At 38.8% G+C, this 14,868-nt stretch overlaps 1 protein-coding gene across 6 annotated transcripts in view; it reads right to left on the bottom strand.

Annotated features, from left to right (window-relative positions):
- Positions 1–14,151, bottom strand: part of SIDT1 (SID1 transmembrane family member 1) — a 90,064-nt gene extending 75,913 nt beyond the window's left edge. The window contains exons 1-2 of one of the 6 annotated variants that reach the window (XM_057502716.1): positions 13,225–13,352; positions 1,578–1,698 (exon numbers count right to left, since the gene is read on the bottom strand). In XM_057502716.1, coding sequence (XP_057358699.1) covers positions 1,578–1,580 — 3 coding nt within the window. In that variant the 5' untranslated portion in view covers positions 1,581–1,698; positions 13,225–13,352. Of the gene's footprint in view, positions 1–1,577; positions 1,699–13,224 lie in introns of all 6 variants that reach the window. The other 5 variants (XM_057502711.1, XM_057502710.1, XM_036929593.2 and 2 more) reach the window with 5 other exon arrangements.
- Between the last annotated feature and the right edge of the window lie 717 nt (positions 14,152–14,868).

Here is a 14,868-nt window from a genome sequence, read left to right as displayed (position 1 = left end):
TTGAGGGCAAGAGGGAGGGATGAATAGGTGGAGCATAGGGAATTTTTATGGGGGGTGATACTATATTCTATACAATCCACTGTGATGGTGGGTACATGACATTATGCATTTCTCAAAACTCAAAGAACTAGATAACACCAAGAGTGAACCCTAATATAAACTGTGGACTTCAGTAAATGAAAAAGATCAATACAATATCAGTATTGTATCAATATAATTTCATCACCAGTGTACTACATTAGCAGAGGATGTTAATAGTAGGGGAAACTATGTATGTTGGCAGGTGGAGGGTGGAAGAGGATATATGGGAACTCTCTTCACTTTCTGCTTAATTTTTCTGCTTTAAAAAATAAGGTCTACTTAAAAATATATATAGGGAAACTGAGGAAGTGAACAAAGTTGAAAAGCTTTTGCATCCCAGCTTAGGCAGAGGGAGGGGCGAACCTTTATTTACACTCTTAAAGGTCTGAAGTTCCAACTGTAGGTGCCCCAAGAAGCCAGAGGATGATTTTACTCAGGACTAAATGTTCCTTGATGATATCAGATAAACTTGAATTTTGCTGCCCTTTTCAGAAATAAAGTATTTTATTCAAAACTTAATAGCCTGACTAAAACCTAAGTGATCTTCACCTTTAAATAAGCAAATACGTTCATAGTTACATACTGACACCCCTGGCCAGTGTCAGATCAGTTGGTAGAAGAGGGGTCCAAAATTAAGTTCCTTAAAACTATGAGTTGAGAACTAGCTCCTAACAAGCTTTCAAATAGAGAGAAAGTTCTTGGGAGCTGTGACAAGGAAGTGGATTCCCAGAACTTTCTTATCAGGAAAGAAGGCTTACATTCAACTTTCTCTGGACACATTTTTCAATACAGGACACCTTCAGCCAGTTTCACTCTTCTTGTTCAACCCATTGAAATATCCCCTCTTCAATCTTGTACAAAATTAACATTTGAATATCCTTCTTCCTAATAGCGAAATCAATTTCTTTGCCTATTATAGTCACTTCAAATATACTGAGAGGATGAGGAAAATGAGAATTTGGAATAATTAATGACTATAGCAAATTAATTTTAATTAATTTTATTATGAAAAACACGTTATATAAATTTACATTTGTTATGTATCACTCAGCTTGCTTTTCCCTCTCCAGGAATGGAGCACTATTTTTTACCATGTAAATTAGCTGCTTCTCCTGTATAAATCACTTTACACACTTTCATAGAAACTCATTATATATGAAACCCAAAGGATCGTAGACTGAGGACTTAATGGGATACAATACAATGTTGTTCTCATTGCTGACCTCAGATTTTAAGCAAAATTCAGATCCTTTAGTTTTGTTTTTGGTTTGCATAGCCAACTAATGTACTGAAAAAACCTCAGAGTTTCCATTTTCAAAATATCCAAGAAAAAGGAAAGCAGTGTTTATAATTTTTTTTTAGCAAAATAGAAAAGACTATGATGGTATTGTCTGGCAGCGCCATGATATGTTTGGTATTTTCCTTAGCAAATAAGCAGAAAAGATGGCGAGCCCACAGTTCAAATAGTTCATTAGATGTGCTTTTCATGAACGCACCATCTTGGTGTGTTGTCCTGGTGCTTCAGTTCGCTCCAGAGTGAAACACTATAGGAAGAGCTGGCTAGCATACTCTGGGGTGCTGCATGGAAATGTGTACTAATCTCAACATGGTGTTCTTCTATTTGAAAAGAAGAAAGAAATACTGGCGTCTTCTAGCAGCAAAGAAGTTTCACAGTATCTCAAGTATCTCCAAGGGCCTTGGTCTTTTAGATTCAAGCCAACAGTGAGAAATGACATAGGATGCACTTCAGATAACATGTTGAAACAAAAGTAGAAAGGACGCAAGGCTGAAAATCCCTATATTGTATCAGATACCCGCCCCCCCACTTCAGAAGGGACCATCACATCAGTGAAATCAAAGCAAAATAAACCAACAGCCGAAAAACCAACCCACCACAGCTAGCCTACTGACATGACCCTCAGCAAGAAACTAAAGAACAGGAGGAGGACACAGAAAGGAGTTGGAATCCAAGGTCAGCACATGCGTAAAGCTGAAGGGAAGAAACAAACAAGACAAAATCCCCTCCCCGGAGTGAAGAGCCCTCTGGGAAGCATATCAAAAGGAAAATAAGACAAAAACAAAAACAAAAACAAAAAGTAGTATTTTGAAACAGTCATTTAAAGTTTTCATTTATTTGCTTTTATAAGTTGAAAATGATCTTCTTGATACAGGGTTTCTCTTATTTGTCTATGATTAAGAAAAAATTACAATCTCACACATGGTAAAAAGAGAATCAGAACACCAAACCTTACAGATTGAATAAGGACCAATAATTCAGTCTTCTCTCCTTATCGGTGAAGAAAATAAAGCTCAGGGAGAGAATAGGATTTGATGAAGGTCCACAGGTTGTTTCAGGGATAAAAACATGAATCTCCTGGTGCCCCACTCAGTCTCTTCCCCAAAACTGCTCAGTCTCTTGGCTATTTATTGTTCTTGTCTTAGAAAAAAATAAAACATATTTAGGGTGAAATATCTAGAAAATACAGAAAAGCACAGAAAAGAACATTAAAATTCTCTGTGATCTCACCACCCAGAGATAATGCAAAGTTTACTGTGTTTCAGAAACCACTAATGAAAACCTACATTAAAAATATATCCTGAGTACTCCATAGTCCAGGACTTGAAATGGATAAAATTATGGACCTGAAATCAGACACAGGAATTCTAGCTTCAGTTATCACTGATACAATTTGTTTCACTACTCTGGCTTTCAGTTTCTCATGAAACAAATATATGCTTATTCTTTTAACTTCAAATTCAAAACAGAGGATTACTATTCTTATCAAATGGTCTGGAGGATCTGCTTAGGACCCAACAGATGATCTGGATAATGGGTCACAATAGATGACCTAGATGTTGATGTCATCTTCCTTTGTGATTTCTTAAAAACCATTGAAATGTCATTGTTTTGCTAGTGATGTGGAGGTATAATTCTGCACCCTGAATTACAGTGTGTGTTTTTTCCCCACATAATCAAGCAATTTTTAGACACCAACTAGGTGTCCTACAGTTTAAATAAATTCTGACATTATCTACCTGTAGAAAGCATCAGATCCCACAAGTTAAAGACTCAGTTCAAGACTGCCCCCCTCCCCTGCTTTCAGATGCCAATTAAAATTCCGGGTTGTCACCTATGCTTCTGACTGACTAGCTATATAGATCAGAGTTTTCAACAACCTCCTCCTTGAGTTTGATTAATTTGCTACAGGGGTTCAGAGAACTTAGAGAAACATTTTACTTACTAGATAATCCATTTATTACAAAGGATATAATTCAGGAAGAGCCAGATGGCAGAGATGTGTAGAATAAGGTATGTGGGATGGGCCATGGAGCTTCCAAGCCCTCTCCAGACACACCATTACTCTGCACCTCCACATGCTCACCAGCCTGGAAGCTCTCCAAAGCCAGTCCTGTTACATAGGCATCATCGGCCATTGTAACTGATTTAACTTCCAGCTCTCTCCTCTCCCCAGAGGAAAGATCCAACCCTCCACTTACAATGTTGGTTCCCCTAGCAATCAGCCCACCTCCTGCTGTCCCCAAGTCACTTCTGGCAACCTCCAAAAGTCACCTCATTAACATAAGCTCAGATGTGTTATAAATGATGAGACACATTTATCACTCTTATCATTTAGGAAATCCTAAGGGTTTTAGGGGCTGTATACCAGAAATGAGTTGAAGAACAAGAACATATTTATTAAAAATCACAGTATCACAGGAGGGAAGAGAAGAAACCTTCTTTCTGGGTTAAAGTGAAAGAGATTTTTAATATGTCCACTACAGACATGGATTATGACTGATTTGAAGGGGAAAAAATTACTTAATGCTTGGAATGGTAGGTTATTTAAAACAAAATTTTAATGTAAATAAAAGCATTGAGTATTAGGCTCAAATAAGAATCCAAAAGTCCATAGTGACATAAATAAATAAATGAATATATAAATGGCAGAGAAGGAAAAGCTCTTTCTTACAGTAGAATGTCAACTGGTAAATGTAGAATGATGAATTAGGAAATTACTAGTCGAGTTGGAAGCCATCATAGTAATAGCTGATTCAGGCAAGAATTAACAATGGATACTAAAGCAAGCTAATGGTTAAAAGTTTATGAGGTATAGTATATTTAGACAGTCTCAAGGTATTGCTTCAAAAATTACTTTTTAATTACAAAAGGAAAATAATAACTAAAGTGGAGAGATTGAGAAAGACCATCTTAACCAAGTAACCAAAATTACCCACAACAGCGGTAATAGGAAATATCACAAGCTTCTGGTATGATGCACTAAGGATATATCATCACTCCTGTGGTGTTCTGCCAAAAATGTATACCCTGCATCTTATCATGAGGTCAGGCAAATCCAAATTGAGGGACAATCTCTAAAAAAACCTTGAGGTCCTGGAAGACAAAATAGAATGAGGAAATGTTCCAGATTAAGAAGACTAAAGGTTCATGACAACAAAACTCAATGTGTATTCTTGGATTGGATTCTGAAAGAAGGGGAAAAAAAAATGCTTTTTTCCTTTTTGCTATAAAACACACTATTGGGAAATTGCTGAAATTTGAATAAAGTCTGTAGATTAAACAGTGGCATTATTATTAATGTTAATTTTCTGATTTTGATCGTTGTTCCATAGCTATGTAAGAAAATGCCTTTGATCATAGGAAATGTACACTGAAGTATTTAGGGATGAAGGAACATCATGTCCGTAACTTACTCTCAAGTGTTTCAGGAAAAAATAATCTTATATGGAGAAAGACTGATAAAGCAAATCTGAGAAAATGTTAACAATTGGGAAATCTGAGTGAAGGGCTTATTGGAGTTCATTATACTGTTTTAACTTTTATGTTAGTTTGAAGTTATTTCAAAATTAGAAGTTTCAGGGAAAAAAACGAGGCGAGGATTCGAAGATCATATCAATAGCAGCATAGATTTTGAATCTCTGAATATCCCCTGTGAAAACAGAGCAAATGGGATACCAAAACCAAAGTAACATGGAAAACAGCTATTAGAGAACCCCTAGGTGATAAGACTTCCCCCACAAATCCTAAAACATGAGTGGGTGGGAAAAATTATCAGCAACTTCAACAAGTTTGTAGTATTAACAATTGTGGGAAAAGCAGAGGGAAGGCATGGAGCTATGATGTCTGAGAATCAGAGAACCACCAAATTCTTTAAAAGGTGCTCACTGAAGAGACTAGAGGGTCAATCTGAGAACAGCAGTTAAAACTGGAGGGAGTTTTGTAGGCTCCAAATCATGGGTAAGGGTAAGGCTACTTCAGGAAGTCCAGAGCATTCTGAAACAGTGTTGGCCTCATTAATTCTCAAACCTAACGAATCCAAACTCCCTTCCTAGAAAAAGTCCTGCCTGAGGAAAAGCTATGGGAGTGAAATCCAAACTGAGCAGGATGGAGCATGAATGAACACAGAGGAAGGCTCCATACAATGGGGAAGAGGACCTGGGGAGGAAGATCTCAGAAACAAATCATGTTTTGATGACTTCACAAAAGGTAGCAGAAGAAAACGAGGAAAACTATGCAGATCTACCTTTTTTTCTAAAATAAGAAGTCACCTAATGTAAGAGCAATAGACAAGGGTTGCAGTTGAATCCCACACAAAGACACTGTAAGTAAAAGATAATAAGAATCAGAAAATGCCATTTTAGATGGTGAGCATAGGCCAAAAAGCTATGACTACAAAACAGATGGAAATTATAGCCTACTATCTCAAAATTAAAAATTATGAAAATTTTGTTCTTCATGTAATTGTAGATTAATGATAATAAAATGAATTAAATAAAAAAAGAAAAGAAAAGAAAAAAAAAAGAAACACGATGTTCAGTAAGAATATTCAACCATGTTTAACCTCACAAACAATAAAAGAATTATAAATTGTAAAAAAAATTATGAAAATTTAAAAGACTGAAAAAAATAAGAATTAAAAAAATTAGAAATGAGATGACTGGAGAAAGTGAAATTAAAAAAAAAAGAAATGGCAGAACTCAGGAAAACATTAGAAATAAAACTTTAAATTATTTCATAAATGAATATGTAATTTGAAGGAGCACAAGGATATAACAAATACCTCAATAACATCATAAGGAAAATATAAAGTGGAAAGGAGAAAAAAATTTTTAAGCAGGAAAAAAAATAATTCTAGAAAAACTGATATAGAAAACAACAAGGGAGGGCCAATGTAAGTGTAAAGGGAATTTCAAAAGAAGATAATCAAGCTTTGGAATAGACTAATGTTAAAAACTCTAAGAAGAATTTCCTGAATTAAAAAAAAATCATTGAAACTACATATTTAAAGATTATACCACATATCTGGGAAAAATTGACCTACTAGACATCTCTGGTAAAATGACTGGATTTCAAAGAAAAAGGAAAAAAAGTGTTTCTGGAATCCAGGAAGAAACATGAAGTTATTTATAAAGGAAAGAAAATCGGTTAATTATCACTTTTGCCAGAACAAAGGAATAATATGTTTAAAACTCAAGGCAAAAAATGTGAACCAAGGATTTTATATTCAGCCAAACAGACCTTACAAGTACAAAGGCCATGGACAAACTGTTATGAATGTGAAAGAATTCTAGGAATATTGTTCCCATGAGTCCCTCCTGCATTACCTCCTCGAGAAAAAGCTTTGGACAGTCAAAATGACCGGGAAATATTAACATAAGGATTAGTTGTGAAATATAAATATGTATGTACCTGTTGAACTAAGACTAAGGATTGGTTATAAGGGAGATAGTAGAGCTAATAATGGCTGTAGGTTCTGACAATGCAGATACAGTACAACTAACCAAAAGTGGGGGAGAGTGGAAACAATGTATGAAAAGTAGAATAAGTTCATTAATTTCTTTATAGGCATTCACTAGGTTTAGATTTTAGGGTTGAAGAAAGAGATGGAAAAGAAGATATTAGCTAATTTCAATATTGCTCATTATAGAGAACTAATAGACAAAAACAGGAAACTAAGGACATTATATAAATATATTAGTAAAAAGGAAACCATTAGAACAACAACAAGATCCAGAACAAAATGCTTTATCTTACAGACCTTACATTTTTAAGGGCTTACCTATAGAGGAAGACAGAGAATGAGGTACAGGAGGTAAGGATAGAAGCTAGACTTCTTTTAATATGTCATGTTTTGTAGATTTTTGTTTGTTAATTTTCAAACAGAATTAAGCATCCCTAAAATTCAAAAGTAAAATGAAATAAATGAATTTAATTGATAGTATAACTGTACTGAAAGGAACTATGCACCTACATTACTTTAAAACAGTAATTTGACTCATCATAATGAAATATGTCCTATGGTAAAAGGAAGTATAAAAATAAATCTTAAAACTATTGCTGGTAATCTTATTGTTGATGGTAATGTTTCATACTGTTACTAACACTGTTATGTGTATGTTGTGGGTTAAAGCAAATGAGTAATTAAGCTGATATAGTTGAGAACCAGGATTTTTGACAAGGGTGAAAGGAGATACAGATGTAAGTTTACTGAGGTTAAATAAAAGCCTGTATTTATGAATTTTAATTAGAAGTACTAGTATGAACTTGTGATATAATGTATTCCTTAGCTCTGTCCATGGAAAAAGCTTAGAAGAAAATTCCCAATCTGTGAACAGTGAAGGCTTCTAGTTCTCAAACTGTTGTCTCCAAACACTATTTCTTACTCTATAGAATCTGACTTTCCTGGAGAAATGGCTGATTCCAGGTAGGGGACAGGAACTAAACCTGATGAACCTAGAATAACTTCATGCAAGACAGCAAAGATGTCAGAGAGCACTTGGATTTTATCAAAAGAATTTGGGAGTCAACTCAAACTGGCTTTTACTGGCCAAACATGAACAACTTGAACTTAAAAAGTATAATTGTAATAGATTGAAACACATCAAATATGTTTAAATTCATGAGCTCATGATTATGCTAAACAAAATGTCATTGATCATTGTTGCAGGATGCTAAGAGACCAGCTCATTATTTTGAAAATTGGTAAATAAGGTAAAGAATGAAGACTTCATTCCATGTTTGTTCATTAACAGTAGCTTAAGGTAACCAAATAACTGATGAGAGGTTTCTCTTTATAGAAGTATTCAAGCTCATAAATCAAAAAATAAATAATATAATAAAATATTATCTTACTGTTCCTAATGAATTCATGATCAATTGTGGCTATTATCATAAAAAGAGACAATCAGACATATGTGCCTCCTGGTAGAAATATACACTACTGCCTCACGTGCAGTCTTGTCAAAAAAGAAATCGGATTATTTTCCCATATCTCAAAGGCCTTTCCTCTTTCTGCCAATCCAAGTTCTGCTTATCTATATATGACCTTTTCAAGCCTCATTTACTCCAACAGAGCTATCTGTGGGTTGTAATGACTTCTCTAAAGTCTTATAGCACTCAGAGCAGTGCTGCCCAATAAAAATATAATATGAGCTGCATATGTGTTTTTGAATTTTCTAATAGCTACATTAAAAAAGTAAAAAGAAATAGGTTTTTTAAATTAATATATTTTATTTATGTTAATATATCCAAAATATTATCATTTAAACATATAATTAATAAAAATTTTAAGGCACATCTTATTATTTTTAATACTGTCTTCAAAATCTGGTGTGTATTTTACACTTATAGTACATCTTATTTTGTCACCAGCCCTATTGCAAGTGCTTGATAGCCACATGTAAATAGAGGCTCCTCTGCTGGACAGCACCAGTTTACAGAATCCCACTATACAAATAATCATGTGATTGTCATGTGTAAGTAGGTAGATGGGTCCTTCATAAAATCAAACCCATAACTGGAGTAATGTCAGCCCCTAAATACCCTTACAACACATTGATGTTCTGTTTGCAGAGTCACAGATAAAAATTTGGGAGGTGACTGCTGTGGATGAAATGTTTGTGTCCCCCCTAAATTCATACTTGGAAGCGTAATATCCCACATGCTAATATTTGGAGGTAGAGCCTGTAGAATATAATTAGTTCATGAGGTTGGCATCCTCATGATGAGATTAGTGCCCTTGTAAGAAGGGATGGGAGAGAGCTTGGTTCTTGCTCTGCTGTCTGGGCCATGTGAGGACCCAGTGAGAAGGTGCTGTCTACCAGCTAGGAAGCAGGCTCTTAGCAGACACCAGGTCTGAGGGCACTCTGATCTTGATAAATGTTTGTTTTTTAAGCCACCTCGTCTATGGTATTCTGTTACAATATCCAGAACTGACGGAGACAGTAACCAGCCACCCAGATAATGTGCTGAAGAGTTGATACTCTTCTCACAAACAAGCGCCAGTCCAGTTCAGTAAAAGGATGTGGAAGAAGTTGAGAGGATGCTTCTCCACCTCAGTGCATTGAGAATGTGGGTAGAGTTCATGCAGTTTTTAATTATTCTATATAACTAATAATGTGTATAGCTAGAAGTTACCACTGGAATGTGCTGATAAATATTTTATTGTTCCTGAGAACTGTATAGGCTTTTGAATCTGGATCCAAGAGGCTGGTATAACTGGTTTGAGATACATAACTACTGGTTGATATTAATAAAGCCAAAGATTGTTCCTTGGGCATATAAAAGTACATGTAACTAAAAGAGAAGTGCATCAGTTTAATAAACAAAGTAAATATTTCCAGGGAGACATTTCAAATTCAAAAATCTATGGTGAACAATGAATTCTGTTATTGAAAACCTCAAAGAAGACATTTTGTTGCACAAGGTTAGATTTTTATTTAAGGGCTTCTTATCACCATCTAGTTCAAATATAAGTATCTGATTATTGCTCCCACCTGTCTCCACAAGAGTATTCTCATTCCCCAGTAAACCTGCTTTTGTGCCCTCTGTCCCAGTCACAAATATCTCTGGCCACATTCTCAACAAGGTGATTTCCTTCTAGTTTGGCTCCAGCGCTGTGGTCATGGAACAGCCTGTTTGCCACAGTGAAACCCAACTCCCTTCAAAAGGGGCGCTTCCTCTCCAGGAAATGAAATGAACCATGATCTTGCCTAACCTGCACCTTCAATCCTTATTTTCATTATTCTTCTTTAAACCAGTCACTCACTTCATTCTTTCAGTTTTTTTTTTTTTTTTTTAAGGCAACTTCAGATTTACATTACTCTCTGCCTGGAAGGCAAGTGAGACTTTTCCTGGTGCTGAGCTCAGCTAATTAGCATGACACATGCTTGGCTAAATAGTTCTCTGGGACAGCTTTGGGTCTGGGAGGGAGATGCAGTGGCTGACAGAAAGATTAGGAGCAAACACTACCATAACAGCTTCCTCTCCTCATCAAAGTCTAAACTGAGAATAGGCTTTCTTCTCCAAACTAAGGAAAAAGAATAGTAAACATAACAATGGCTTGAAGAGAAAAGGAAAAAAGATTAAAACTCAAAAAATTAGACTTTCTTGTTCTAAATCAAATTCTTTGCTGCGCTGAAGTGGGGAAGGTGGCAAATGACCCTTGTAGGGAAGGGAGTCCTAACCAAGACTTGTCAAAGGAACAAGGTCATGCATGACTAAGCTTCTGCTCTTGGGTGCATAGATCTTTATTTAGCAGAGCTCTTTAGTGAGTTTGGGGTTGGCAATGGAGGCTTGATATCAGAGAGTGATGGAAATTTAGAGTCGGAGGCCAGCATTCAGGGTGAGGGGTGGCCAAGAAGGTGGCGACAAGCTGGGGCCTGAAAAATCGTGCCATCATCTTGAAATTACTCCCCTTGGGGACTAGCTGGTAAATCGTGATGACAGTGTTGCCTAGATTTCTGATTTAATCACAAATTCCTGTGCTGTTTTGCAGTATTTTATATTATTCTAAACCTTCAGGAAAATTCCTCCATATCTGGCAGCAGTGTTTTGTGGTGTTGGAAGGAGGGGCTGCTGGTGTCAAACATGAGGCAAAAAGAACAAAGAAGAGAGCGGCCTTTAAGAGAAACATAGTAATACTTTGGAAAGATAGATCAGAAAAATGCCATCTCTGGAGAAATCAGTGGGAATACTGGCAGGAGGGAGAGGAAGGTATAATTTCCCAGAGTAAGTAGATTGAGGGTTCTACTGTCTTATTTGCATACTGAAGACATGGCTCAGAAAGCTCTAAGATTTTAGGAAATCTGGTTCATATTATTGCCTACTGGCATGAAAATAATTAAAATATTTGAGTTATGTGCTAGTGCCATGGTTCCCAACTATATTTAGGGCTTCCAGAATTGTCCACTTTTATTGTATCATGCAAAGATTTTTAGAAAACTAATCACCATTGTTTCATAAAAGAAAGGGCATTTTAACACACATACAGGCAAAAGAGAAAGGGCATAATCTCAGAATAATTTTAAAAAATATTTTGTTTTTATCTGAAATGCTGTCATACTTTCAACCTATTAAAAATTATACATTTTATTTCATTTAGTTTCAGCTTAAAGATTCCTTGAGTCTTTCTTCACTTATTTATTCATTTTTTTCAAAAACATTCAAAAACCTTTTAGGTGCCTGTCACTGTGCTAGGTATCAGGGTGCACAGATGAACATGACTCTGTTCGTGACCTCATTATCTCACACGTCTGAAGAAAGTCAAAGATGTGGCCCCAACTGCCAATACTGCAGCACGTGATCTAGTAAAGGAACTCACCAAATACTAAGGGCAAAATGGCTAAAACAACAGTTAAAAACAGTCAACCTATGTCTAAGCTGAAGTGCAAGAAAGGAAAAAGCCTGATTGTCAGGACTACTTTGCGCATTTGAGTTTCTTTACCAATGATTTAGGGAGAAACTAATAGTACACCCTAGAGATCCTGGGGTCTTTCAGACTTTTATTTATTCTGAGCCAGTCACAGAACTTGGAACACAACTCTTGGGCAATGTCAGCTGGTCCATATGGCACACTGGACAGCAAGAGGTGCGATACATGGAATTTGAGAAACAAAAACTGTCCCCTCCCACTTGTCTACGTAGAGTGACTTTGCACACAGCCATTCTGCTCACTCAGAACATACGACCTGAAGGTCGGCAGAGGACAGGACGGTAAGGGCTGTACTGTCATGGTAACAGCACCTGAGGGTTTGGTGCCAGTCTGGAGATGGGGCACTTGCTCAGTATTCACAGTTGGGAGCTGTCTGGAGTGGTGATGGACACATTGGTCCCTCAGGCTCAGTACTACCCTAAGCTACCAGGTTTCTGAGTTCTGATCCTGTGTGTGTATGTGTGTGTGAGTGTGAGAGAGGCATATGGTGGTATCCCAATCATCTGGTTCTGGAATTTCCCAAGGGAGTAGGGAATGCTGGCATAGTAAGGATTAAAATAAACATTCATATGGGAATGAGAAACAGAGGCAGGTACACTGGGGAATTTTTTCTTTTCTCTGTGCCCTAGAGGGTACCCACCCTGTTAGAGGGAAAAAGCTGACTGTATGCATTTTCTTACATTATAATCAGGGTGCATGTGTCAAAAGGATAGTTGCTGGAACAGTGATTTCCTCTCCTTGTCTCACCTCAAATCTTGTCAGAAATAGGTCTAGAACTTTCACACACTTATCCAGACTTATTTAAAACCAGAACCTTGACAAATCAGCTGAAGGCTGCAGTTACAATATCTTTGTCCAGTCTAGTAGCTTGTCTAAAGCACGTACGGGTGATACGGTACAGAAACACAGGAAGGGACTAGAACACACAGAGGTTCTGCAGCCTGCGTCCATTCTCACACACACACTCGCGTTTTAAATTCTGAGCAGCTCTCCCTCCCAGCACTATGAAACAGAAGGCTCTGGCAGAATCATCCGCATGAAATGAGGCTCCTTCCCGCAGGGGATTAGGAACAGAGGTGTGGTCCTTTCCCTTCGCAACCCTAGAAATCTTGACTTTCCAAGAGAAAGGCCCGGCAGGGGGCCAGGACCCAGTGCGGGGGGAACCAGCACCTCTGCAGAGCCGAGAAATGCCAGCGACCAGGCCAGGGGAGACGCTAGATGAAGCGGAGTTGTCCCCAGGCGGAGGATGCGACAGCTTCAGTAGGGCAGTGATTGCTTTGAAGGGAACAGGGGAAGAGGGTTGCCTGGCCCCTGAGGTCTCCCGAGGTAAATGCCCAGGGGACGCAGAGCAGTGACGGGGCTGAGATTTGGCGAGTTCCTGCGAGTCGAGCGAGGAGAGCAAGTGTCTTACCTGGCCGGGCTGGCTGGTGTAGTTGAAGGAATAGATGTTCTCGGTGCTGAGGCTCACCACCCCGCTGTAGAGGCGACCGAAGTCGGCGCCCCTGGCGGGGTCGCGGCGCGGCGCGAGGGGCAGCGCGGGGTGGCCGGGCGCCGCCGCCCGCAGGAGCCAGGGCAGCGCGCAGAGGAGCGCGAGCCGCGGGCAGCCCCGCATGGTGCGCGCCGCGCGCCGGTCGCCCAGGACAGCCGCCCCGGGGAGCGGGCGAGCGCAGAGCCGGTCCTTCCGAGGCCCCCGGCGGACCCGGCGCTGGTTTCCGCGCAGCGCGGGCGATGCCTGGCTAGCCCCGCCGGCAGGGCTGGCAAGGCGCTGGCGAAGGGCAGGTCGAGTATCTGCGCTGCCGCCGGGGTTTTCCCCAGGAGGTCACCGGCCGGGGGCAGGGGGTGCGGAGAATCCCGGGGCCAGGGGCTGCTGCTTTGCTCTCTGGCTTCTAAATCCGTTTCCCTCCCGCTTTCTCATTTCTGAGAATCGCCCACTTACCCAGCCAGAATTTCAACCGATCGCTTCCCCCTCAGCCTCCCAAAAATACGTAAATAAAAAATTAAAAAGGCACTGGAGACATTAAAAAGGAATATCCACTAGTCTGGAAGAGTCAGCCCCATCAGCCATTGAGCAGGAAATTCAGTCCATTCCAAATAAATGTGCACCCTGGCTGCAAGCGAAGCAATAGGAAGCAACAGAGCCTGTCCCCAAGGAGGGGTGCCCAGTTCGCTTCTGCAGTCGGCTACCTGCAGAGAACTCCTGCCCGTCTGAACGACGGTTATTAACTCTCAATTCTCCCTTCGCTCACAGAAACCCTTCCCAGACACCTGTGTTATTTCCTCACCACCTCCTGTTCAGAAGGAGAGTCTCACGTCATTGCTCTCTCCCTTGCTATACTTACATAATGTAAATATGTACAGTCATAAAAAGGTAAATAGATATGGTACAGAAGACAATTCCGAACACCGCCCCAAGTCTGGTCCCGGAAGTTGTCAAAGACCACTGAGAGTTACTGGATTTACTCAGAGGGCATTTTTTCCCTCCCCAACTTCTTGCCTATTTTACCTCTGCAATGACTTCTTAGATTCTGTGAGACTCCCCGGTATATTGCATTATTTTTCAAAAGAGAGAAACCACACGCCATCATTAAAAGAAAATACCCTTTTGGCAAATATTAGGGCATGGGATTTGAACAGTTGAAGAAGCCGATAGAGGGTGAGGTAAGATCTCTTTGAAGTTCCTGCAGAGCATCAGTCACAATTCAGGTGTATAAGAGAACTGTTTTGTTTCAGCTTCAAGTTATTTGTAAACTAAAAAAGAACATAATTGCATTCAACCTGAAGGGACATTAAAATAAGAAGCCACAAAAAGGAAAAAAATCATGTTCAAAAGAGTTAAGATTTCAGATCAAAATCCTTGCACTTAACCATTCAAGGGGAGGTTTTTTCCCAACTTTATTGATTTCCTACAATTTGTTAAAACTTTAAAAATGAGTGCAATACATTTGGTGTGAAGTTTTATAACTGCCATCAGAAAACAATACCGATGGAAGATTGAGTTAGACAACTCCTATTAGGACAATTTTCACTTTAAAAAAATGTTCTTGACTTATTCACT

The sequence above is a fragment of the Manis pentadactyla genome, chromosome 1 (genome assembly GCF_030020395.1).
Source record: "Manis pentadactyla isolate mManPen7 chromosome 1, mManPen7.hap1, whole genome shotgun sequence".
In the NCBI taxonomy this organism is placed as follows: domain Eukaryota; kingdom Metazoa; phylum Chordata; class Mammalia; order Pholidota; family Manidae; genus Manis; species Manis pentadactyla.
This window is presented reverse-complemented; position numbering and strand designations above follow the sequence as displayed.